Source organism: Phodopus roborovskii, unplaced genomic scaffold (genome assembly GCF_943737965.1).
Source record: "Phodopus roborovskii unplaced genomic scaffold, PHOROB, whole genome shotgun sequence".
Taxonomy (NCBI): Eukaryota; Metazoa; Chordata; class Mammalia; order Rodentia; family Cricetidae; genus Phodopus; species Phodopus roborovskii.
The window spans coordinates 7683263-7710469 of NW_026126638.1; the positions used below are offsets into that span (position 1 = coordinate 7683263).

Below are 27207 nucleotides of genomic sequence, written 5' to 3' on the forward strand. Positions count from 1 at the left end.
AGCTGAAGCAAACTTTGTGTTTGGCTTATATATAAGCACAGAATGACTTTCCGCCCTTCCTTTGTTTACAGGGTCCCTAGGCAGCTGCCAGCCATGAAGCAAGAATTCAGCAGAAAGCCTCTTCTCTCTTACAAGCAGGAGGCCAAATGGCCTTCCTTAGGCCGCCTTCACTTCCTCGCCTGAACAAAGAGCCTTTCCAGGAAAGCCCCCCCTCAGAGCCGGCATCTCCCGTCTCCTCCCCATCCTGCCACACGATCCTCTCATGGCAACAGGAATGGTGGACAGAGGTCGTGGGGGGTAAGAGAACTGCACGAGGGGAGAAACCGTGCTGGCCACGAGGGTTGCCTTCAGTAGGAACCAGAACTCCAGGATCCCACAGAGAAACAAAAAGAACAAGAAAAAGTGAATGGGAGCCAAGTTCACCCCGGACTCTTTCCAGGACATGCACACCACGCGGCCCACAGCCCTAGCCCTCCCGTGCCCACCTTAACCTCTCTCTCTCTCCCCTCACTCAGACATCAGACTCAATACTAGAAAGTTTCTCATAAACGTGTCCATTGCTGGAGCCATTGAAAGCCCTGGGGTTTTTGTTGTTAGGCACACAGGGGTTGGACTGGTTCCCTATACAAATGTCCTTCTGGAAACGACCAGGCACAGCCCCATGAAGGGCCGACACCACTGGCTTATTGGTGACAAGGGCCCGGAAGTCCGGCCTTGTTTTCGATGCCCCCGCCACCGTGGGCTGCCTGAAGAAGTAGGATTTACTGCCGTGAAGCAAGCACTGGTCATCCCCAAAAGTGGGGATGAAAGGGTTTTGCGTGACCCGGTCAGGGTAGAGCGACTTGCTGAGCATGTAGCCGCTGCCGGGGTTGTTGTGGTGGTGTCCGGCAGTGGGCACTGAGGACTTGTTGTTGGCAAAGGAACTCTCACCAGCTGGCATCTCAAACATGTGGGCGTAGGGGCTCCCATCGAGGAATCGGCCCTTGTCTTTCAGGCTCACGCTGCGTGGGGCCAAGGCGGCCTCCTCCTTCTGCAGGTCCACGAAGGTGTCGTAGGAGTGCTGCCGGCGTAGCTTGTTCCGATTCTTCTTCTGGGCCTTGGAATTAGTCGGGCTCTGAGGGTACTTGGTGGAGGAGGCGTTGGATGTCACAGGCACGGGGGCAGCCGGCTGGTCCAGTTCCTGCAGGGAGTTGTCCTCGCTGATGTCATACAGGTTACCAGCCTTCTTGCACGCCTCACACCTGATGCAGGCCTGCCGGCCCGAGTTCTGCCCTGCCACCGTGGAGGAATAATTGTGCAGCTTGGAGGGACAGCTGCGGCAGAAGTTGCCACCAGACCGGTCCTCCCAATCTACATTGGTCAGATTCTTCTCCCAAGGAGCTGGTACCCCACCTACCACGCCGTGCTTATCGCCTGATCCGTGTTTGAGGTGAGACCTGTTGGTACAGGGCCCACCTCCACTGACCGAATCTCGCTTGAAGTCATCACTGCGTTCTTTGTAAATGTCGGTCAGGTCCACATGCTCCCAGTGAGGCGAGTTCTCCTTTGTTCGGAACTGGTCCAGGTAGAAGTCTCGGAGCCCTTCTTTGTCCCTGAAGTAGCGTTTGTGGTCCGGGGAGCGGGGTGGTCGGCGACGGTAGGCCAGCTCGATTTCATCAAACTCCCTCCTAGACTTGGCGGAGGCTGGCCGCTTCTTGAGGCTGTCCTTGTACTGCTGCTTCCTCCTCTTGGCTGCGTTGCCCTCGATGTTTCCATAGGTGACAGTGTGCGTGGAGATGTCTGAGACATCCGATCGAATCAAGTCATCGTGGCCGCTGTAGCGGTCACTCTTGAAGGAGAATTTGCCATACAGGTCGCTGAGCTGGCTGTGTTTGGAGGAGGGCAGCCCTATGTCCAGGGGTTTCTTGCTGATTGACCTGGGTTGGGTGGTAAAGGGTGGGTTGTCACAGTCGTAGAGCCCATCAATGGAGCTGGTGCTACCAATGCTGTGTGGCCGGTGGTGATGGTGGTAGTGGTCTTGGTACACGTTGCTGTCCTTCAGCTGTAGGTTGCCAAATGTCCTCTCTACCTCACTAATGTAGTCACTGAACAGGTTTTCCTCACAGGGCGGATTGTTGTAGGACTTGCAATCTGAATGTGTGAAGCTGCGGCGGTGCTCTGAGATGTCATAGACAGAGGACTCTCGACGGATGAAGTCCAGGGCACTCTGAGGGGAGCCGTTCACTCCAGACAGGTTGGCCATATTCTTGGCTGTGCGGAGCAAGCGCAGGATGTTGGAGTGTGTGTTGTTCATGGTGGCGGTCGGGGAGTTCATCACGGATTGGCGTTCTTCTATAGCTACTCCATGGATGCAGCTGTAGATACCCTGAAGGGACAAAGGATGGTACACATTTAGTTCAGAGAAACACAACATAGGCAACAGTGTCCTACCACCGATAGGAGAGTCATGCAGCAGGCAGTGTGACTTGGAGCTTGGCTGATGTAGCCCCTCGAATTTAGCAAATTTCTATCATGAGAACAGTAATCTGGCCATCAGCGAGGGGACTGCTCATATCAAGCAACTCGATCAAAAAGATGACATGGCATTTGTGCTTCAACTTCAAACAGGATCTGCCCTTGCTTTCCTTCCTGTGCCCAGATTTTCACAATTTATAGCAGATCCATGCGGTAAACATATGACAAGAGTATAAGCAGATTCATGGAAGCACAGGGCATCTCACCACAGATGCTGGGCACCATGGATGCTGGGGCCCTTTGGCTCTGGTTGGCCACCCCTGGCTCATGTCGCTCACAAATGCCTCCTGTTTCTAGCTCTGACTGATTTCAAGCAGCTTTTAGAATTTTGGTCAGCAAATAACAAGGGAACAGTGCTGTTCTGTAGCTAAGCATGAACCGAATTCATGCAGAGAATTATAAAGCCCTGGGGTCAAAGAAAGATTTTTTTTTTTCTACTGCTGTGGCCTCCACTGTGGGAGGGAAGAATTGGGACAAATACCAGGAGCTGGGTATGAATAAAGAACTCGCTTGTTGAGATCTCTCCCTTATTCACCCTTTCACTCTTGGTTTCCTTCTTTTATTTGGTATTATCATAACTAATTAATGTCCTATAAAATTATAACTGATGAAGAATGCCCAGCATACAGCTATTGCTCAGGGCACTGAAGGACAGCCCCCATGAGGAAAGATGGGTGGCTGTCCTGGGCCACCAGTCTCCCCATGCCCAGAGTCAGGTTACCTCACTGCTCACCTGTCACGTGCTGTCATGAAAGGCAAACACTCGGGGTTCTTGTCCCTGGCAAGGGGAGGTTTATAAAGAAGTAGCTTTAAGCTGCATCTTTGCAACTAAGAAGGTTGACTTGGAGAGGTGTCTTATCTGAATGGGCAGAGAGCCAAGAGTATAAAAAGTCAGAAAAAAAATATAGCAGTTATGTGGTAAAGGCCTGTCAGACCTTGTGAGAACCAAGATCTTCCTGGTGGGGATTCTACTCTCTCTCTCTGCCTCTCGCTTCTGACCTCCACAGTGGCCAGGAGGACGTGCCTGAAGACCCTCCTCTGGAGAAAGTGACATGTCAGGCCTGAAGACCCTCCTCTGGAGAAAGTGACCATGTCAGAGGACCATGAGTGAGATAATGAGATTTCTCTTTCCTGTTGCTTCTGTGGCCTCTGGAAAGGTCTGCCTAGTGGAATCCAAGGCCTAGTGACCAAGAGTCCCATAAGTTCTCCTCCTGTTCTCATGTGACTGAACGACCAGCACTAACTGAGCTAGAGAGGAAACAGAGACGTTGTTCCCAGCCACTAAAACAACACAGGGAAGTGGCCAGAGAATGAAATAGTTTAGTGGGAGATCCATTTTCTTTCACAACTCCATTTGAGTCAAGGTTGGTCATATATGGAATACCATCCTGAAAGGCCATTTGAGGTCACTACTCATGGGTGAGTCCACAACTGCAATAACAAAACCAGAAGAATCCTACTCTTTAAAATCCTCCCCTATGTGACCTGAGCTTGACACTTCCCTGACACCTCACTCTGAACTGGAGATGAGGATCTACAACCCAGCCTGGAGTGTTGCCCCAGTTAAGTAAGTTACCGGAGTACAGGTTTCTTAGTTTCTTATGAGTCAAGACTTGGGTCCTGTTAGGCTCTTGTAAATGCTATTTATATCTGTACCACACATGCACGCGCATGCACACACACACACACACACACACACACACACACACACACACAGAGAGAGAGTCGAATGGGATCCTCTGGTCTCAGCCTCCCAGTGTTGGTATTACAGGCATTTGCTACCACATCCAATCTTTAGGCTCTTTAATTCCCCATTCATCACATGTGTTTCAAATATAAGAACAGTAAAATCACCAGTAATATGCTTTTGTGTGTTAGAATAAGTGATTAATGCAGACCATACACAGTCAACTAATGGTGATGTAAGAGGCAAATACGGAAAAGTCACATTTTCTATTTTGAGAATTTTTTTTTTTTGTTAGTTTGTTTTTTTGAGAATCAAATGTCTGAGTCTCAAAATGGAAGGAAACATAGCACCACCCATCTTAGAAACACTTGGAGTTCTTTCACAAGACTCCTGGGGAAGAGCATCTGATGTGGCTTCATGCTTTAGCTACATAAGACTGCAACGAGCACTCTCTTGGGTCTCTCTGCTTGGCACAGAACAAGGCTAAATAGTCCTTAACAAGCTTTGAGTATACAAATCAAAACACTTACTCTGCTGATGGAGAAGACCATGCCAGGCTTGCCAGAACAGACACCCATGAAACAATGCCGGAATTGCCAATAGAACAGATGCTCACAGATGAAGGTGATGAGGCTGAGAGCCATGGCTGCCCCCAACATATAGAAAACACCTGCCATGTTGTCAATGTCCAGCTGGCTGCTCATAACCTCATTCTTCTCATTGTGGCATATGCCAGTGAGCCAGAGAGCTTCTAGCTCTTCCATCTCCCCTAGAAAGAGGGCAGAGAAAGAGGCAGATGAGGGAGGGTGGGAGCGGAGACGGAGAGAAAGAAGGAAGAGAGTTGCAGGGGGCATATAACATGTCAGAAAGGGACACACAGAAATGGAGAAAACGAATACTTTTTGTTAATACAATTACATCCTAACTCATCAGTGTATCCCTAAGTGGCTGAACTTCAGGTGACACAAGGACATGGAACTCTGTGGCTCTCCTTTATCCGTGTAAATTGGCAGCTCAGTGCTCGGTATTACATACAACATGCTATGCAAAGAACAAGGGTTAAAATAAGTAACAACACTTTGTGGACAAAGTGGTCAACGTGTGTGTGTGAGAGAGAGAGAGAATGGGAGAGAGAGGGGGGTGGGGGAGAGAACTTGAAAGTGGGAATGGATTTTAATTATACTGTATGTAAAAGCATTCCAAACTGCAAGGATAGCATAATCAAAGGGAAAGGGGTGGGGAAGCAGAGGTTCATTTCGGGAGAGCCAAGAAAAACACTTCAAACAGAATGTCCCTCAGCAAGAAAGCTTAAAAGGTATTAATGCAAAAATTCTGAGGTTAAACACTCTGTCCTTTATTTTATGGACAGTGGGGAATAACATAATCAAATGGGAAAAACTGTGGGAATTATACAGAGTAGATTAGATTGGGGAAGGAGAGGTTGGGAGAGATTGCAGAGAGGTTTAATCCCTACCGTCTCTCACAATTACAGATCTCTTACAGAGAAAAATATGAAAAGCAAAAGAGAGGGAAGCTGGAATGAAGCAAGACCACCCCGATGGAAAGCCACCTCCTCTTGACCCTGGTGAGGGAGCATTGACTTCTCTAGTTCTGTCAGACACCAATGGCTTTCATCTGTCACTGAGTATTAGTAGTAATGCAGAACTCATAGACAAAAAAGAAAATGAAAAAAAATGTACCTTAGAATGTCACTAATTACATACAAATGAAATTCTAGAAATCGCATGAAGGATACTGCACTGTCTGTCTACTCTGGTTTGGACAAAAGTTTGAACTTTGCATGGCCCAATGAAAGCCATTTGGCTGTGACTACTCCTTATACTAATATGGGTTGTCAATGCTCCAGCTGCTTTTACTCCTTTCTCCTTTGATTCAGCAATGCTTTTCCTAACTACTACAGCAGCCAGATTCAGCTGGACTCTGGAGACCAGCCTCAGGGTTTGCCTCTGATGTCTTCCCCAATTGAAAAGGTCCTACAGCCATCGCTGACAAACCCACATGATTGATGGGCTGGGTGAGGCTCATCTGTATCTGGATTAGTTTGTTGTGAGGGCTGGTCAGAAGAGTTGATGCTTTGGAGAGTGAAGTGAAGAGAAATTCACAAGATAGTAGTTTAATGAAATAACATTTCTCAGTGTTCAGTCAACCACTGGAAAGACACAGTAAAGTGCCTCAGTGTATCTACATCTCCATTCACCTCTTCAGACAAAATGATCAAGGCAGAACGAGTGAAGGCTGAGAAAACAGCCACACACTCATTTCTCTGGGAGCAGAAAGGGCACTGCCCTACTGTTCTGGGCCACATGTGGAGTGGTACCTGAAACATCTAATTGTAGCCTACTCCATCCCTGAAGGTTTCCTTATACCTCACAATCTTCAAATGTACCCTTGCCACCAACTACTCTAATTCCTTCCTTCATCTTTTATCCAGTGCAGGTTAAAGGATGTCTCCTTGCAATTCATATATTGAACTCCTAACTACTGCTGTCTTAGAATGTGGCTTTATTGGAAAAGTGATCATTGCAGATGCAATTGATTGTAGTGAGGTCATACCGGGACAGAGTGGGCCCCTGATCTCATATGATTGCCCTTAAGAAAAGTGTGAATGCAGAGAGAGACAAATGAATACAGAACAAAAAGCATGCACCCAGGTAGACTGAAAGTAGGGGTCTGAGTGGTGCTTTCATGGGTAAAGGAATACCAAGTAGTACCAACAAGTCATCCAAAGTTACATGACAATCATAAAGAGGATTCTCCTTCATCACTTCCGAGAGAAGCTATCTGTATTGACACCTGTATTCATGAATCCTATTGTTTATGTCACTTTGCTGTTTGTTATGGTGGCCCTAGGAATCTAAAAAGTGTTCTTCAATTTTATCATATCCCATGACAAGCTGTTTTGGACACACGGAAAAGAAAGGTTGCTTTCTCAGAATGGCCATTGGTTGAGGCCAAATGAACAATCCCCTTTCTTTAACTCACCATCTCCAAATAGCTGCAGAATAGCAAGGTCCACCTGGCGCTTCCACCCAGAGTCCTTCTGGATAGCAATGCCATAGCCAGTAGAAGCAAAGACCTTGCCACTGCCAATGGTCACCAGCTTGCAGCCTTCATCTCTTCCGGCCATGTAGTTGAGCACTGCTGCATCATAGATGAACGCATCAAGCTTCCTGCACAAGAAAGAAAGAAACCAACCAATACCAAGGAGGAAATTGCATAACAAATGTACCTACTGGGCCATTGGTATGAAGTGGTGGGGTTCCAGAAGCTAGGTGGAGGACTGGCTCACAGTAAGGCTCAAGTAGGGCTATTGTCAGAGTCTAAAGCCTGCATCCAGGGCTGTTGTTCTTGATGGGATTTCAGATTGAAAAGAGTTGCTTATCCCAGTCCTCCCCACTCACTAGGAATGATAAGAATGTAAGTTGGGCCTGAGGCCAAATCATAAGCTGTGTCTGAAAAGGAGAAGGAGTAAAAAAAAGGAATCAATAAAAATAATAACAGAAATAATGAAAAGTAAGCACCACAATGATAACAAATAGCACGGGTAAGATTTATATAACGTTTTTCATTTCTCAGTTCATTACAGTCCAGAGTGGGGGAAAGTGCAGGTGTACATGTTTCCGGAGATGTATGGCTATTCTGGTGGTCAGAGGTTTCACTATTCTCTTGTTTTATAAGATTTTGCTTTGAGGGGCCAGAGTGGTGACAGCTAGCTTGTGCAAAATCAAATGTGAAGCACTTCAAGAGAAGGTGACGCACAGAAGAATCGAGATCATTCAAATGTCTAAAGCTGCATGCACATCATGAGACATTGAGCTTTGCAAAGAAGGGTTGCATAGAGAAAAGATCTTGGCTAAGAGCAGGAAGGCATGCAACACTGTTTCAAACCAGTATTTCCACACATTAAAGACAGAGGCAGCAGCTGGGATGAAGCCATGCAGTGACAGGCCTGAAAGGGAGGAGAACATGCAACACCCAACCTCCCCTGAACATTTACAAGTTGGTGATCTTTGTCCCTCTTGAAGAAGAAGAAAAAAAAAAGCAAGCCCTTTCTGACATGACAAGTTATAGGACATCTTATAAAATGTTTCTTATAAGATGTAGGTTGGTGGCATGCCCAAATACCAAACATCTGGTGCAACTGGGAACTATGGGTATCCCACGCTTTGGGCTACCCAGAGTATTCCTACCTTATCTTCAAACACCATGTTATGAAATCTGTTGTGACTTTGTTTATAGCAATAAGATCGAATCTCAGAGTATTTTAAATGTGCACACATCTAAGGTGGTGCTCGGAGACTGTGAGGTGTAAGGCTGACCAGACAAGGTCCACAGGCTGGTAGTCATCATAGAACAAAGCGAAACAGCGGTGGGGTCCGTTATCCCCCAAATCTCAACATTTACAATGCTCTGCTTTCAAAGGGAAGGAGTACATCCATAGTTTGCGAACAAATACATCCATGGTGCAGAGAAGGGCTATGAGGAACGATAATCATATTGGGATTGGATCTCAGTCCACACATTCTTCCTGGTGGTCATCTAGAAACCTTTGCACCCTTCCTATTTTACTTCTCCCCTGTCCATAGATCCCAGGATGGTCTTTTGTACCCTTAGACTGTAGCTCATGTGTAACAATGTGAGCTTACTCCTTGATCCCTCCTTCCACTTTTCCATCTGTTGCATCTCCACTCCGTGGCCACATTCATGCAAGGAGAAAACAGCTTGCAGATGGTACACAGAAGCAAGTAGCAGCATAAGAAAGCTTTGTGCAATGGTTGGAATGAGGCTGTCATGTTTAACTAGGACATAGTCTTTGATTTAATTGTTATGGTACCAGTTCATTCTGTGTCTAATGGAGGTGAGAAACATATCACTCTGAGCTTGGAGGCCATTCTTACCCTGTTTTCAGGGAGAGCAATGCATCATCTACACCCCTTTGGTTGAACTTTCCCATGTAGGCATGCATTTCTGCATAGTTATTGCGGATATTCCTCTCTGTGCTGCCATTGGGCACAGTCCCAAAGCGGAAAGGGGGTGAAAAGTCATTAGGCCTCTGGAACTGGAGAGAGAAAGAAAGAGAGAGAGAGAGAGAGAGAGAGAGAGAGAGGGAGGGAGACAGAGACAGAGAAAGGAAGAAATGCTTTAGAAAAATACGAGGAGACATTAAGTCAGCATTAGTGAGTTTATAATGGAAAAGAACCAACTATAATTCACCAAGCACATTAGCCCTCACTCAGGAGCAGTAATTGCCTTCTGGAAGTGGACTTCAATTCAACTCAATTTAATACATATTGTTAAGAGATTTCTATTTGCCCAACCCTGAGTTTAATCTGTGTGTTCCTTCTTTGTGCATAGCACAATATCAGTGATGATGGGCCTGGAAGTCATGTGATACAGTCACCCTTATTTCCAAAAATTGTCTAAAATCTCCACCTAGGCCTCTCAATACACTGTCACTGTACAAAAAAAAATTGTACACAGCATTATATTCATGAAGTTAATTTTGAATATCAAATACATTTTGCTAGGAAATTTTCTCTTGACCTTCAAAGCCCTCAAAATTCCCTTGATCCTATACCAGTTATTGGATAACTTGCAAATCCCATGTCATTTTAACAATGTTTCCCTCTTGCTTAAATTCTGAGTGTGTATCTCCAGCGCCTAGCACCAGAATTGAAATTTCTTGGATTCTGTCCCTATGACATCAGTTTTATTCCTAGCTATTACCCTGCAATGGCTTAGGTCTTAATGTTGCTTCCAGAGTACACAATTTGCCATTTGTATTTTCACAGCCTCATTGAATTCATCTCTTTAACACAAACTCACCTTTCTCTTCGGGAAAATTCATGTCTTTCATTTAAAAATATAGCTCCTGTGAAACCACCTGTGAACTCTTCCTTTTATCAAATTGACCCCAAAGTGATCCACCAGTACTTGTTATTCTGGTTTAGAGCACTGTTGTTCATACTCTGAATTCAGCAACTCCTTGAATATACTGGCTAAGTACTGAGAACTAGACTTTGATGCACTCATTAATAGTGTAAACTCGAGGTTGAAACAGATATGAAAACCAGCTTTGCCAGTTGTTACTTCATAACTCTGGTCATTAACAGAAAAGGTGACCATTTCTCCCTCTATAATAAGGAGTTAGTGATGCTCATCTTTCAAGTCCGTGACAGACGTTAACACAATGCAAGAGAAGTACTTGGCACAGCACCTGACACCCAATAGCGTTGCTTGACACAACCCAGGTAACCTGGTTAGAGTGACTTCATTTGAGAAAATGCCTACAACAAATTGTTCTGTAGGCAAGACTGTAAGGTATTTTCTTGATTAATGATTGATGTAGGAGGGCCTGACCATTGTGGGTGGTACCACCCTTACAAAGATGGTCCTGGGTTTTTATGAAGAAAACAAACAAACCTGAAAAAACATGGAGAACAAACCAGTAAGCAAAACTCCTCCATGATTTTTGCTTCAGTTCCTACTTTTGGGTTCCTGCCCTTCTTGAGTTCCTGCCTTGACTTTCCTCATTGGTGGACTGTGATTGGGACAGATAAGCCAAACAGCCCCTTCTTCCCCACATTTCCCTTGGTCAGAGTCTTTACCATATCAATAGAAAGCAAACTAAGACAGTATGTGCTCAGCAATGGCCCCATATAGTTTTAAATTCATGAACATTTAAATTCTGTTGGCTGATAAGCACCAGGCTGTCTAATCATCCTGTCCTGTCAACATGGCTAACATGACACACAATATGGGCATAAAACTGTGCCTTGGCATGCAGAGGACAGTGAAGATGTTTAAAGGACTCTTGGTTTCAATACTGTACCTGTTACCTTGGAGCTGTATTTGAAAACATGGTCCATCCCTGAGGGACCACAGAACTTTGAAAACAGCCTAAGCTCAGTGGCCATTCTTATCCTTCTCAGAATCTGAGGGCTTCTTGGGCCATAGATTCTCATAGCACAAGGTGCCATCACGGCCACTGCAGATACTCAGTGTTGGCTACAGTTCAGAGTAGGGCCAGAGACTCAACTGTGGTGGTAGGCTATTTAGGGGCCTGAAAAGACCAGATTTCCCAACTGGAAAACTTCCTTTTGTGATCAGCATAATTTACACCATTAATAGCCTTTGTCAATTTATTTTAAACAGGTTACACTTCTTAAGTGAATAAAGAAGGTAGAAGGGGCAGAGAATTGTAGAGCTGTCTACTCAAAGCTAAATAGCTTAAACTTTTCATTGGACAAATGATGAAACAGTGCCCAGTGAGGGTAATTTTCTCAATCGTACCCAGTGGCAGTGGTGGCCAATATCATCAGTGTTTCCCTGGTCTAATTAAGAATGACTTCTCACCGTGGCTGGCAGATAGTGAGCTTACAGTAAACAAGGTTATGCTTTAATAAGAGAGATGGATACCAGAATACTTCACACATTACTGTCAAATATAACTCCCCATAAATCTGAAGAAAGCCACCCCCCCCCACAAACTGAAAGCAGAGTGAATAGCACAGGAGGTAGCAGCCAGTGTAATCATATAAACTCCCTCTCATCTGTAAGTCTGCACTTGGCTAGGACAATGAGAATAGATACAAACACTGACTAAGATGCTGTTCCATAATAGATTCTGAAGAATTATTGAATATTGGAATTACACCCAATTTGGATCTAGTATAAATTATTACCACCTAGGTATATTTTAAAAATTTAATGTATGCAAGGTACACACAACAACTTTTGATTAACGGAATCCCCTGCCCAATGCTCCTACTTCTGGATGGAGCCACAAGCTATTTCTAACTTTGTACCATGGTCTTTTCATTTTAAATGACATTTAAGTTCTCAGCATTATTTTACAATCACATCCATAGCTAAACAAAGCATAAAAATATAGACCTAGAATAGCAAATGCCAATTTCAAGGAGAAGAGCAACCCTGAAGGATACGGAGACAGTATTGAAGAGCTACAATGCTGTTCCAGCGTTGGGGCAAAGATGATGAAGGGGAAAGTTGACAAAACAGAGTGCCTACCAACAGACACACACATACACAGTGGAAAGGCAGGTCAATGGAGGTAAGCTAGCTTTTAACAAATGGTGTGAAGATAAGTAGATGTTCCTGTACAAAACAAACCTTAACTCCCCAGCTCACAAGATCAGTAGCAATTACCTCAAAGTTGTAAAATTTTCAGGAGAAAACGTATGAGAACAATTTTTTGAACCTAGAATTAGACGAAGCCTATCCATCATTCCTGCAACCCACCAACAGAGGGAATAAAAATAAATTAAGGTTCGTCAAGATTCAGAACTTCTTAAAAGATGCAGTTATGATCATGAAAAGGTAAGCTAGCAACTGGGATGAAGTATCTGAAAATGAATTAAATCTATTTAAAAAGCAAACTAGACTTACAGCATTTAAGGTATCTCCCATGAGCACATAACCAGAGAAACAACATAAACAACATAAACTACAACGGGAAGTTTGGGAGGGGGCATCCTCTGGACAGAACACACAGACAAGTTCCTTATAATTACAACATTCCATTTTTTTTTCCTGGAAACTAGACAAAACATAGAAAAGCACTTAATACTGTATGAAGCTCAAAACTGTTAGCTGCTTCTGTGGCAACAAAGTTCCAATATCTAAAACTGCCCTGTATGAGTTAGTGTTTCCTCAGACTGAAGTCCTACCCTCTAATCTGCCCCTTAAACTCTGCCAGTCTAGAACAGCACCAACTCAGAATTAGTCAGAGTTGATGTAAAAGTCATAGAAAGTCAATTTGCCTTCTCCTTTGAAGACTCTTGTTCAGCTTGATTGTAGGTTTATATAAAACATCTGTTTAAAAACTGTCATTGGATATTTTTTGGTTTTTTTGAGACAGGGTTTCTCTGTGTAGCTTCGGAGCTTGTCCTGACACTCACTTTATAGATAGGCTGGCCTCGAACTCACAGAGCTCCACCTGCCTCTGCCTCTGCCTCACCAGCGTTGGGATTAAAGGCGTTCACCACCACTGCCCAGCATCTATCATTGGATCTTGAACTTAACTAAAATTCACATTCATAGGGAACAGTATGCTTAAGGAGACAGGTGGGGAAGAAAGAAAGGACAGCTCTCATGTTCTAATAAATGCCCTTGTAATAAAACTCGCCCTACGATGCAAGGCTCTATTTAACCTCCCTGTCAGTTGATGGTTTCTGGGGTATGGTGGAGGAATAAAAATGTATACTGTGAAGAATCTAAATTAGAAGAGAGAGGAACTTGACAAATAATTTTCAAAACTATTACTCCAATAATAATTAGATTTATAAACTGTTTGATTTTCAAGTAGTCATTAAAAAAAAAAACCACCCGGCATTCCTTACTAACCACCTTTGGATACTGTAAGACTTCCTTCAATTCAGTATTCTAGGATCCACATAGATCCAGCTAGTGAGATGAAAATAAAGGAGGGTAGGATCCTCAGGCGTAAGGCCCATTTCACAGACAGAGACACAAAAGTCCAGAGAGTAAAGGATATTGCTCGGGGTGTGTGAAGGAGAAGGATGAACTGAGATTTTCCATTGCCAGCCAGGATGCAGCTGAGAGTCGTTTTGCCCTGGCTTCCTGAGAAGTGAGGCCATATGCTGTTCAGTGGGGGTCACCTGGGAGGCCATCTTTCCCTTTCTGGTGTCACGGTCATTTGCTCCCACCCTCTCCACTGGGTCTAAAGCTTGCTCCTGGCAGTTGCTGTAGGCTCACACTACAAGAGGCAACACCAAGGCAGAGTGAAGGGAGCTGTAATCTCACTCGCACTTCCTGGAGAGCGGTGAGTCAGAACTCAGCACTCTGAGCCGTTCACATCAGCATCTCAGCCCCTGTCTCAATGACCTTAAAGTGGATTTCTCCTGGCAGTCAGTCCTGTAGGGAGGAAGATGCCTGAGGACCAGGGGCAATGGGCATCACTCTCACCCCTAATGATCAGTCTGTGAGTCCCTGGGGCTGTTTGGCTGCCAGTACCCCACAAAAGAGTCTCTCACAGGAAGAGGAACAAAGGGGGGTATGGTCTAGGCCAGTTTGTTTTCTAACAGTCAAATAAATATGTAGGTTGGTTTTCCTAAGTGCAGGGCTCTGTTAATCCATTAATAATAGCCATTCTCATTTAACACCTATGTATGTGCTGGGAATTACCACATCATCTTCTTTATATATGATAATTAGAGTACATCAGTTCATTTGGCAAATATTTACCAAGCACCTATTAGTGGAGAGGACTGTATTAAGATATGAAGAAAGGACAGAAACATCAGGCCCTGTTTCCAGGAGCTAAACCCCCAAGACAGTCAGAAATTGAAGTGTTCATCCACGTGTTTATTTATTCTGCTATCCAGCACTTCTTGCACACAATCTTTCATTTTTATTTGTATTCAGGAAGGATTTCTTCTGTGTGGACGAGGTTGGGCAGAGTGTGGCACTGACAAATAAGACGAATAAGCTCACTTCAAAGAAGGGTTGTGGGTAATGCAAACACACCTAGGTACATATGTATGTGTTTGTATAAATACTCAATACACATTTATGTGTTTTAAATATGTGGTAGGCTAAAGTTAGCCACACATATTTTTCCAGTCATATCATATCCCTATGTTCCCTCTCCTTGATTCTAGGCTGTAGTGGTTTGAAGGAAAGTGATCCCCAAAGGGAGTGCCAATACTAGAAGTTGTGGCCTCACTGGACGGAGTAGTGTGGTCTTTTTGGAGGAGGTGAGTCACCACTGTGTGGGTGGGCTTTGAGGAATCTTATGCTCAAGCTACTCCCAATGAGACAGTCTACTTCCTGTTGCTTGCAAGATGTAGGACTCTTGGTTCTTTCTCCAGCACCATGTCTGCCAGCACTCTGCCTTGTTTCACCATGATGATAATGGGCTAAACCTCTGAACTGTAAGTGAGCACCAACTAAATGTTTTTCTTTATAAGAGTTGCTATGGTCATGGTGTCTCTTCACGGCAAAGGCACTTCAACCAAGACATGTATTAACCAGATGACTTGATGTAGAAAAATCCTGAAGTACCATGCAGAGACTTCTGAGATTAGGAATTACATATGCTCCGTTGCAGCTTCTCCACTGGTCTCTTGAACCTTGCTCCAAGGCAACTTTTTAGTATATAAAGAGTCCAACATATCTAGTCTTGAGCCCAGGCCCAGCCCTAGTCCTGAGGCTCCCAAACTGGAGACAGTATCTGTGGGTGCTCCTGACTGTTCTCCACTGGACTCTCTGCTCTACCAATTCCAGCCAGCACATGAGAGATGCCAATACAGCCATTTTGGACCTTCATGCCCAGCTAGGTCCAGCTTAGTCTTCAGATGACTTTATCCATGCATGACACATGAAGTAAAAGACACATTCAGCCAAGTTTCACCCAGATACCTGATGCAACGAAGAAGTTCTTGCTTTGAGCCTCTAAGCACCAGGTAGCTTCACATCAAGGAGTTACTGGCTTCAGACAGTGAAAGTAAAGTGTTCTAACACTGAGTCTGATTGGCAGTCATCAAAGGGCCTCTCTGATAAGGTAGCATTTGAGCTGAGACCTTAATAAGAAGGACCAGGTATCCAAAGAATATGTGGGACATACAAGAGGCCCAGGAATTGGTCAGTTGACTGGTGAGTCAATGCACAAACTGACAGGTGCTCCAGAGAAGCTGGGCCTTGTGGGACTACATAGCAATGGCAACTCAGAGGGTGACAGAGAAGAGCTCTTGATGTGGGTAGAAGAAGCAAAGCAGAGTCTAGACAGAATGAGCCCCTCAGAGACAAGATGCAGATGTGATAGCCATAGCCACTCAGAACTTAGAGAATGAGAAAGCTCTGGTGTTATTGCTGACCATGAGTATCCTCTCCTTTGCTAGAGGCTGAAAGCAGACATGGAGGAAAAGGATAACATGCCTGCCTCTCAAAGGGAGCTGACATATTTGCAATAGAGTTTAGACATCTCCCTCTAAGATAGTGAGTGCCTCTCAACCTATGGCTTGCGACCCCTTGGGTCTGAACAACTCTTTCAAAGAGTCACTTAAGATCACCAGAAAACACAGATACTTACATTATGATTCCTAACAGTAGCAAGATTACGGTTATGAAGTAATGAAAATAACTTTATGGTTGGGGGTCACCACAACATAAGGAACTATATTAAAAGGTCCCAGCATCAGGAGGGCTGAGAACCACTGCATTAAGGCATGATAAATGGGAGGCCTTTTCGTGAGTATATGTCCCAGCTCTGACACGTGAGAGCTGTGAGACCTTGCACAACTCACTTAACTTCTCTGTGCCCTGTTTCCAAACTTGCACCAAGTGTGAGTATTCAGCTGGTTCTCCTGAGTGAACAGCACAGTAGGACAGCTCCGGGCACGTGATAAGCATACTGAATTAGCTGTTATTGTTAATATGGTGATGGCTATCATCCTCATTATGCCCATTGTCATCGGAGGCAACTGAAGGATGCTGTCAGAGTGACAAAACGAGGGCTTTGTGGTAGAAAGAGTCGTCTGGTGCCAGCACATTACACCAGGCTGGAAGGACCAAACTGAGGGAGCAGGAGCTGGAGAGGACCTGAGCTCTGATGGAAATCTCAGCGGGAGGGGGTGGAGGAGAAAACAATGTGAGGCTTTATGTACATTTTGTAGTGACTTGAATGAGGATGTCCACTATTGGTTCCTGCAGTTAGATACTCAGTCCTTAGTTGTTTGGGGGAGGTTTAGGAGCTGTGTCCTGCCTGAAGTGTGTCACTGGGATAAAATCCATCTACCACTCCAGCTCCCCATCTCTCTGCCTTGGGCTTGTGGTTCAAATGTGAGCTCTCCACATCCTGCTCCAACTTTCATGCTCGCCTGCTTCCTCCGCCTTGCTATTTCTCACTCTGACGCTCTAGAACCATAAGCCAAAATAAACTTTTTCTTCTTCTATCAGTTGCCTTGGTCATGGTGTCTTATCACAGCAACAGAGATGTGACTATGTTATGCTATCTTCCATGACCACGAAGGACGCGGCATGCACCACACTGAACATGGGAGACCCCAGAGGTACTGTCACCATAAAAATTCTAAATGAGAATAGCTGCCACCAGACCAGGATTTCCGGAAAGCATCCTGAAGGGGGGCAGACTGAAGCTGCAAAGAGGCAAGTGCAGTTTGCAATGGTAGAGGGGGATGCTGTTCCCACACTCCTCTCTAACCTGGTTAGTTTCCTGTTGTGAGGATGGAAACCCATTTGTGAAGTGTGAGGGGCCATCGTAAAGATGAAAACTACATCCTCAATGCAGATGGCCCCTGTGGTCCAGGTTGCTGTTCTGATGCCTAGACCTCCAGCTCGGTGGCCTGTCACCTGTCCTCAGGAGATTAACTGCAGTTAGTTCTGGTGAGTGACAGCATACAGGGAGTGGCTCTACTGAGATGAAGGAGTTGAGAAAGTGCCTTTCAGTGTAAAGACCAGCCTGGGAAGTGGCCCCTCTCCTTCCCTCTGTCCCATGGGCACATGCAGAGCAGCACAAACCAGAGCTGTGTCCTTGGAGAACTGCAGGCTGCACGCTCTTCACAAGGCTACCCTGCTAGCAGGGAGAAACCTGGGGGCTTTTGTCTTTGAAGCCTAACAATCCCACACTATAAATAATTCATCCCACTACTTTTGATTCTACATTTGAATGACAATGAAAATCAATGCCCAAATGCCACTCAGCCCTTCTAGGCCCTCAGGAGAAAAGATGGGTGGGCTCTGTCTGCAGTCTGCGTACTGATAACAATCCTACTCAGACCCTCTTTACCTATCCTGAACTCTGCTCTTACCTCTCCTGTCATTACCTCCTGCCCTCACAGCACTTTCAAACTATTGATTTTGGGTGTCTTTGGATGTCACTACCATCATTGATGTCTTAGGGTTTCTATTGTTGCAATGAAACACAATGACCAAAAAAAAAAAAAAAATGTTGAAGAGAAAAGGGAATCACTTTCCGCTTACACTCCCACAGCACTGTTCATCAATGAAGGATGTCAGAATAGAAACTCAAACAAGACAGGGACCAGGATGCAGGAGCTGATGCAGAAGCCATGGAGGGGAACTGCTCACTGTGCTCACTGGCTTGTTTCCTCTGGCTTGCTCAACCTGCTTTCTTATGGAACCTAGGACCACCAGCCCAGGGATGGCCCCACACACCATGGGCTGAGCCCTCTCCAGGTGATCACTAATTGAGACAATGCCTTACAGCTGGATCTCATGGAGGCATTTCCTCATCTGAAGCTTTTTCTCTCTGATGACTCTAACTATGTCAAGTTGACACAAAACCAGGTAATACAATTGCTGAATGTGTCTACAAATTATAACCTTACTTAGGATTTTGTCACCAGCACTGAAAAGATACAATTCCATCACCTGAAAAGTTCCCTCATGATATTCCTATATAGACTTCCCCCAGTCCCTGACACACAATGACCTGTTCTCTATTCCCATAGTTTTGACTTTTACATTGAGACAACAACTATTACTCTTTACTACCCAGGAGTATTAAAGCAAAAAACCACACTGTTTACTCCTGTGTCTTCTCATTTATCATCCACATCTACATAGAAAGACCCTGTTTCAAAAACCAGGTGGGGGAACCCACAAAGCCAAATAAATAAATAAATAAATAAATAAATAAATGAATAAATGAATAAATAAATAAATGAGGGTCTATGTGACAACACAGTAAACTTGAGAAAGATGTTGACAAGTCCATGATCTGTTAACAGTGGAGGACAATTGAACTCTAAAATGCTAAGTGTGTGTATTGCTCCAGGGCTCAGAGATCTATGTTCAAATTTGAATTGTTCTGTCTTGAAATGTGGGTCTGAGAGAGGACCTCAGGACCCCATCCATGGGTCAGCCTGGGTGTGGAGACACTGCTGGGTGTTACAGTCAGAGTCCTCCCCATCCTGAAAGTGACAATAGGGATGGAGGTAGGAGGAACAAAAGATTATCTTGTGCTTTAGAGAGGGACCAGTGGTTGAAGTGTGCCTGATGTGCAAGCATGAAGACCCAAGTTCTGGTCCCCAGATCCCATGTAAAACCCTGGGGAGGTGATGGACTCCTGAGCTTCTGTATTAGGGGCAGGGGTGAGGAGAGATAGGCATACCTCTCATACCTCTCATGGCTGAGCCAGACTAGTTGAGTCCTTGAGTTTCATGCTAATGAGAGATCCTGCTTCACAATCTAAAGGTGGAGAGCAGTGGAAGAAAGACAGCCCACATCAGCCTCGGGGCCTCAACACACACATGCATCTGCGTGCATGTGTGTGTGCACCTACACCAACAAGCAGGCACATATGCACACACCAAACAAGTGCCACATTTCATTATAGAGCATTCATTGGAGAAAATATAGTTCAAATTTACTCAACGGTAGTGGCTGAATCACTGCAACAGCCCATACAGAATATAGCCAGAAGACAAAGATGCACACCTGATAGTGACAGCACTAACTCAGATCTGTCCCTGGGACTTTGGTGAGCCCGGTGATACTCTGCTTCTACCGTATTGGAGCACTCAGTGTGTTGTGATATCTTTCTTGCACAAATAAAACCTGTCTGGGGGATCAGATAATGGAGCTTGCCACTAGCTGACCATAGAGGTCTGGAGGTCTGGACAGACAGACAGGAAGTGACATAGCTGGGCAGAAACAAGATATAAGCAGGGAGACACAGGAAATCACTCTTCTCTGCTGAGATGTTTAGAAGTTAAGTTGTGTCGTGGCTTGTTCTTTCTCTCTGATCCCTCAGCATTTACCTCTATATCTGACTCCAGCTTTTTATTATCTGGACAATTAAGAACTCTTCTTACACTAGGTGAACATGGGACATCCTGTCCTCTTTACCCAGGCTCTCCCTCTCTCTCTCTCTCTCTCTCTCTCTCTCTCTCTCTCTCTCTCTCTCTCTCACACACACACACACACACACACACACACACACACCACAGTTTGCACATGTATCCCTGTACTTGAATGCAACAAGTTTGGTGAACTGACCCTTCTCCCTTCCCCTGGCCAGAACTCCTTCAGAATTCTGCAGGCTGTGCTCTTGGGGAGGAAGAGCTCTGCCTCTCTGAGTTCAGCATGAGTGGAGGGGGCTGGAATTCTTTTCTTATTAGCATCATTCTCCAGCCTGGGATTATAGGAAACAAAACTCCCAGCTCTTTTGGTTTCTGGAGATTAGTTAATTCTGGTTTCGTCACAAGGACCTCGATGCAGCAAAGCAATGATTTCTTTTGAATTTGATAAATATTTAGATAAACAATACTTAATATGCAATTTCTTGGATTATTTCATAAAACCAAAGAATGGCAACATAGGGCCCAGTAGCCAGTTTGGTCCCTTAGCTAGGAAAGCCAGGTGAAAGTGTTTGCTCCTTTCTTAATTATGTTGAGTATGTCTTCTCCTGTTCCCTGAGGTCTGGGTGTTTGGCATAGTCTTGTGTCTTGCCATAAAATGCCATCATTGATATACATGAGGTGGGCATAGGCACAAGTACATAGCTGAGCTCTGAAATGAAACCGGGCAACAGGGACACGCTTTACATTACAGCTTAGCTGGGAATAATGACAGTTTAGTGGCAGCAACAGCTAACACTTCTCCCAGTACACATTATGCGCTCTACAACTTGTCTGCAGCAAATCATTAATCCTCTTTCTAATCCCAGGAGGCAGGCACTCCTATTCCCAATTACTGGGTAAGGACACTAATATCCTGATAGATAATTTGGGTCAGTTAGGTGGGAGCAGAGAAAGAATTAAAACAGTCATCTCACACACCTGTAAGCCACACCTCAGGACTCCGTGCAGAGAGAATACAGGCTCAGAAAGCAGGCCACCTGGAGTCCAAAGGACAGGACAGATGTGCATACCAAACCAACGTTCCCGGGGTGGGGGGGGGAGGGAAAGGAAGGCTTACAGAAGCGTAAAGGATGCAGGAATGTTGTAACTGGGGTGGAGCTGGTGCCGAGTGACCCTTACACACTTGCTGTGATTCACTATTAGTCTGTGGAAGACATCAGAGCAAGTACATTACCATGAGCCAAGGCATCAATGCCCATGAGTACGGTTTGTACCTTGAAGATGGGAGGAAGGCCTGTACAGATGAACACGGCTCGTGAGTTTGGTGCCTGGACGAAAGCCACAGCATGAGCACAGTGACTGACAGGCTGAGAGAGGACACAGGATTTGGGGGAACTAGGACTCAGCGTAAGTGTATAGCTGGCTATATAAGAGGCTGAATAAGAAATGTCTACCAGAAAACTGCCAGGAACTTGGGCTACGGTATCATAATGGGAAGACAACTGAAAAGGGCACCGAATGGAAACCTTATATTCAGAGAGAGGGAGGTGAGGAACTCTGAACTGACCTCTTGTCCTTGCTCTCCCTCTAATGCCCAGGTTCCCTTCCGGACTGCCTCATAGTTGCCAGAACACACAGGTGATTCCTGCCCAAGCACCCACTTCTCTGCCCAAGAAAGTTCTGGGTAACTCAGGTAGTGCCCCTCATTTGTGCCAGCCCAGACTCCCAGGCCTTCCCTGGCCTGTGGAGGGAAAACTGAGGCCCCTGCCAACAGCTTCCTCTGCTTTATTGTTTTTCTCCATGCAGTTGAGCCCTGCTAACACTATACATCATTCTCTATTCAATTTCTTCTTTTCTATACTCCTTCCCTTTACATTGTGAGTTTTGCCTGTTGTATCCATTGTTGCAACCCCAGTGCCTAGAATGATCCCTTTCCCTTCGTAGAGTCTCTCTATATGCACAATCTAGTAAGTGGATGAATTGAATTCTGTGTATTAGGCCGCAAACTCCATTTAAATCGCTTACTGGTTAATGCAGAATCATGCAGCATGCTGAGTGTGATGTTGCTCAGATGTAGTGCTGGGCTGGCATCCCCAGGGATGAGGAGCTAATTTGTCCTCATGTCAGTTGAGGACATCTTTCTTGGCACCTTCTTCATTTTTTCCTTCAAAAACTGCATCAGAGCTGAGATCCCATAAGAGCTTGTCAAATCTAGGACTTGACAATGTGTATAGATATTTCTTTGGAATAAAAAAAAAATGTGACAGAGTTGGGGATGGTTATGATAACATGAGGATAAAGTGAGCCAGAGGCATGAGGAAAGAGGGTTTGTGCTCTATCCTTCTGTGGTCACAGCTAGCCTCCACTGTGCTCCTCCAACCTACTTTCAGGCAAGACTGTTGGAAATTGGTTTGCTGCATTCCACAGCACTCCAGCTCCCAGATGGCTGGGGGAGATCAGGAATTTTTCCAGATACTTTTTGGGTTTTTTTTTGACGCTATGGATACCAGAAAAGACCAATGGCCTTGAAGGAAGGCTTTAGGTGGAAGATGTAGATAGATTCACCAGAGTGAGATTCCTAAGTTGTTGCCCCAGGAGTCCCAGCAAACTGGGTCCATTGGGGTATGTCTCTACAGAAGATGCCTCAGAGGTCATCTGCAAATAAAGCCCATGCTCCTGACAGCACTGATGTTGTCAAGTCATGAGGTTGGGGTCAGAAGACTGTGCCAGATGAGGTATGTGGCCAGTGGTGATGAGAGGAGGGACAGGTCAAGGGACAGGCACACTTCTGCTGTCCTGACACTCCATCTGATCAATAGGTTTCAAACTGACAAATAGGGATGAAGCACTTGCCTCCACTGTCACATTGCAACCCATTTTAAAGCACAGCGGGACTTCTTCCTTTGGTCAATAAAGTTGGCTCCATACAGAGACACCACAGCTGAAAGAGTGTCCCAAGGTGGCCTAGTGATCCCACCAGGCGCACTGCATCCCCCTACTGCTCTGAATGAAAACCCCTTAGTAAAGAAAGCAGTTTAACTTTGACACAGTCTTCCCCTGGCCTCATTCTGCCCTGGGTTTATTTTGCAGACTACCCAGTATTGCTCGCTATACATTTGTGAACTGGGAAACAGACCATTCGTCTCTCCCCGCACATGTCTTGGGGGGGATGAAGAAATGAAGGAAAGTTGATGGTAAAGATAGGCAGAGACCTCAGTTCCTCAGGCCTTGAGGACTCAGCCTAAGTCACCCATGAGGGACTTCCAGTGATAACACGGTAGAAGGTTACTGTGCAAAGTGTCATCAGCAAGGTTATTAGAGGACTGTAACTCAACATTCCCAAGGGACTAAGGGTTGGAAGTCATTCCAAACTATTAACATAGTTAATATTCTACTTTATTATTATTTATTCAAATACATTCAGCAAACAACTGCCACATTATCAGAATATATAGATATGGAAGCTATGTTGGATTTGGATACAGAAGACCATGCACAACTTAAGAAATAATATTTGGCATGTACTTATCCTAGGAAAATCTAAGAAGCTACTATTGCCTTTAATAACCTTTATATGACCCTGTTCTGTTGTCAGTTATCATTCCAAACCCCTCTAGAAGTAGAAAGTGTTGCTAGCTCATTTGAGTTAGCTGACTGTTGCTAACAGGGATTCACAGGAACATGGCAGGGGCCATGCAAACACTTGGCTGATTGAGAAGGGATCTTTCCATTCAGGGAACAAAGTAGGCTCAACACTGGCACACCGGAGGGACCTACTCTACTTGTTACAAATAGGAGATAATCGGGGGCTCTGAAGAGGTCTCATATCTCCCAGGTAAGTCCTGAAGAAACACTGCGATTTAAGACCTGACAAGCCAAAATAGCAGCACAGTTGGAGAGCCCATTGATTCAGTTTTTGTCTTAAATGTCTGCCCAATTTAGGTGGCTTGACAGAAGGAAAAGCTAAAAGGTGTGAAAATTCTATCTGGCACTGTAAATGTCAAATATTTCTCATCTGCATTACCTTCCCTTTCTTTCTCTGTAGCCATTATGAAAATATCTCTCACATTCAAGTAATTATAAAGACCGGATGGCTTTGTCTTACACCATGAACACTGTATGTTTGAGAACTTTCTTCTCATTCATTTATTCATTCATTCATTCATTCATTCACTCACTGAACAATTCATTCTCTCATCTAATAAGCTCTTACAGTCATTGAGGTTATAGTGTAGAACACAGAGGAAAAGTGTGGAGACATCTTAAATATTAGTATATCATGCTACATACCATGTGATTTGTATGGTGTATAAAAAATGGGAACAAATAAATTTAGTTTATAACTTCCTAAATTTTACTGCATCCCCCTACACACATAAGTGGAGATTGTACCTAGGACCTTGAGCATGCTAGGCAAGCAATCTACCACTGGGCTACATCTCCAGCATCTCTCAAATTGTACACCACATGTGCACTTGGTGACCTGAAGTCTGTCTTCTACATCCATGGAAGCTTTTGCTGATGAGAACATGCCACCTGGAAGTACCTCCCTCTTAAATCTAGCCCATAGCCTGGAGTGAGTTCTTGGGAAAACATGCAGTTCACATCAGAGGAACACATTAAAATATATATTTTTCTATACAACACTTAAATTCTGTATCACTCCACATGGGGAAGATACGTGGTTTGGAGGAAGCACATAGGCTGAAGAGGATGGATTGTTGGCAGGGTAGGTCACTTGGAATGGCAAGTCATCCTTGGGGGATTATCTAGATGAGTCCATCTCACGCCTGTAATTCGAAGATTTGAATGAGAAGGAAATACCTTATTAATGAGGGTATTTCTTTATCCTTGTTAATGAGGACATTTATTTATCCTCATTAATGATAGCACTTCTTTATCCTCATTAATGAGGATATTTCTTTATCAAACTCCATGATACTATGCTTTTATTAAGAGATCAGTGGCGAGATTCCTTTAATGAACCCAAGCGTTGTGCATCGTGTTTCTCTGTCAATGGAATGCCGATGAGCTGGACTTGAATTGTAAACTTGCAAGTTGGAAGCTAATTAATTAATAGGATGGGAGAGAGCACCGAGACAGGCTGAGAAGGGGGATGCTTTTCTGGCTGCAGACACAGCTCAGTGGTGAGTGCTGGGTTCCAATTCCTGAACTGAAAAATCAAAAGGATTTTTATGAACTGAGGGACATGTGTCACCAGGCAAGCATGCCGGGTGGTTAGTGAAAGGATAGTGATAAACAGTGAGGTTGGGTCTGTGGGGTAACTTACCAAACACACCGGGGAGCATTCTGTTCTCTGTAATATCTCAGAGGAAGGATGGAAAGTGTTCTCCAGATCTGAATGACTGCTAACCCCAGATTGGATTGGAGTGCTAAGCAAGGGCTGTGCCATCAAAATGTACCCCCAGAGAGAAAAGCATCCCTCTTCACAGCCTCTTCTAGAATGTTCCCCCATTCTATTAATTAGCTTCTGGTTTTCAGTTTCATAAATCACTTTAAAGCAGACCATCTCCTCTGCCATGCACTGGCTAAGAAACATGACACTTGCAAAGGACAATTACCTTCTGTTAGTCATTTTCCATATTACTATGAACCAACAAGAGCTACTTCAGGAGGGGCGGGTTTGCCTTGGCTCATGGTTTAAGGAGGGTACAGTCATCACAGTGCAGAAGGCACGGTGTCAGCAGTGTGTGATGGCAGGACTACAGAACGGGAAGTGGATCCCACACTGCTAAACCATGAAGCCTGCTCCGGGCAAGTCCTTTCCTTCAGTAAGATTCCACTACTTAAGGGTACACAATCTTCCGAAACAGTGCCAACAGCTTGTGACCCAGGCTTAACCACATGAACATTTTTTGAGGGGTGGGGAGTGTCTTACTTTGAAATCAGAACGCACATGAAAACAGAAGGTCCGGATGAGGAGAGAGGATATGAAAGGGATGGAGTTCAGCTAGGAAGCACACAATGGAGTTAGCAGATACCACAGCAAGAAGGAACAGGAAATTTGTTTGCCAAAAGCTGAGTCAAAAAAGATGGGAGAGCCCTACGGACCACAGGTGACATTTGGAAAGTTGGAACACTTCTTTTTGTTTTTGTTAGTTTGTTTGTTCTTTCTGTCTATTTGTTCTTCGAGACAGGGTTTCTCTGTGCATCTCTGGATGTCCTAGAACTCCCTCTGCAGAGCAGGCTGGCCTCAAAGTCACAGAGATCTGCCTGCCTCTGTCTCCTGCCAGTCAGAAGGCTACATTTTAATGGAAAGCTAAAGACCAAAGCAGGATAGGATAAGGCAAGGATGAGGTTTCACCATCTTTGATGCTGGTGCAAAGGCATTAGGACCACAGTGTATTCTCTCCTATAATTAACAAGCAACATTTGATTCATAGAAAACTATTAAAAGTCAGCTCATTAAACAATCAAAGGGATGGAGGGCAAGGCTTAGGATGAAAGGTTGACTATTTCTGTTTGTTGTTGTTGTTTTGTTTTGTTTTTAACAAAGAAATGAACATCCAAGGAAATGCCTCTGACATTACATGTGTGACTCCATCTAGCACTCAGAAGTACGGGATGTGGGTTGAATGCATTATGTAGCCAAGATTGACTTTGAACTCTATCCTCCTGCCTCCATCACCCAAGTGCCAACACACCTGGCTCATTGTCTGCCTTTGGAACTCAGTTTCCACCTCATCTGTTGATCTGAGTCTGTTTCTCTATGGTTCTGCTACCCCACAAAAGTGTTTCCATGAACTTTTGGACTATATTTGTGCTAAAATCATATTCTCACTTAGGCAGCTCCACTCAAGGGTGATTGGTAACCACCCAATACTGAGTAAATTGCTTCTATGCCCTAGGTATCATCTATATCCTAGGTATCAGCTTTATATTAGATAATATGTTTAATGCAGAGAATACAGTCTTAAACAACAACAACAACAACAAAAGTATCCAGGTAAATCATACACAGAGAGAGATCAATTAATCTACAAAGGTGAGAAGAGGGCAGGGTTTTTTTTTTTTTCTTTTTCCAGAACTTGGGCTCCAGATGAGCAAGGGGCTTATGAAGGTCAGGACCAGTTTCCAGAGGGACACTGCAATGAGCACAACACCAGCGGATGGGAGCACAGACAGGAGCCTGGTGCT

General features: G+C 44.7%; 1 protein-coding gene across 1 annotated transcript in view; it reads right to left on the reverse strand.

The window, feature by feature from the left end:
* Positions 1–321: 321 nt before the first annotated feature.
* Grin2b (glutamate ionotropic receptor NMDA type subunit 2B) overlaps positions 322–27207 on the reverse strand; it is a 427951-nt gene continuing 401065 nt past the window's right edge. The window contains exons 10-13 of the mRNA XM_051173139.1: positions 9121–9281; positions 7205–7392; positions 4732–4970; positions 322–2365 (exon numbers count right to left, since the gene is read on the reverse strand). Coding sequence (XP_051029096.1) covers positions 512–2365; positions 4732–4970; positions 7205–7392; positions 9121–9281 — 2442 coding nt within the window. The 3' untranslated portion in view covers positions 322–511. The remainder of the gene's footprint in view (positions 2366–4731; positions 4971–7204; positions 7393–9120; positions 9282–27207) is intronic.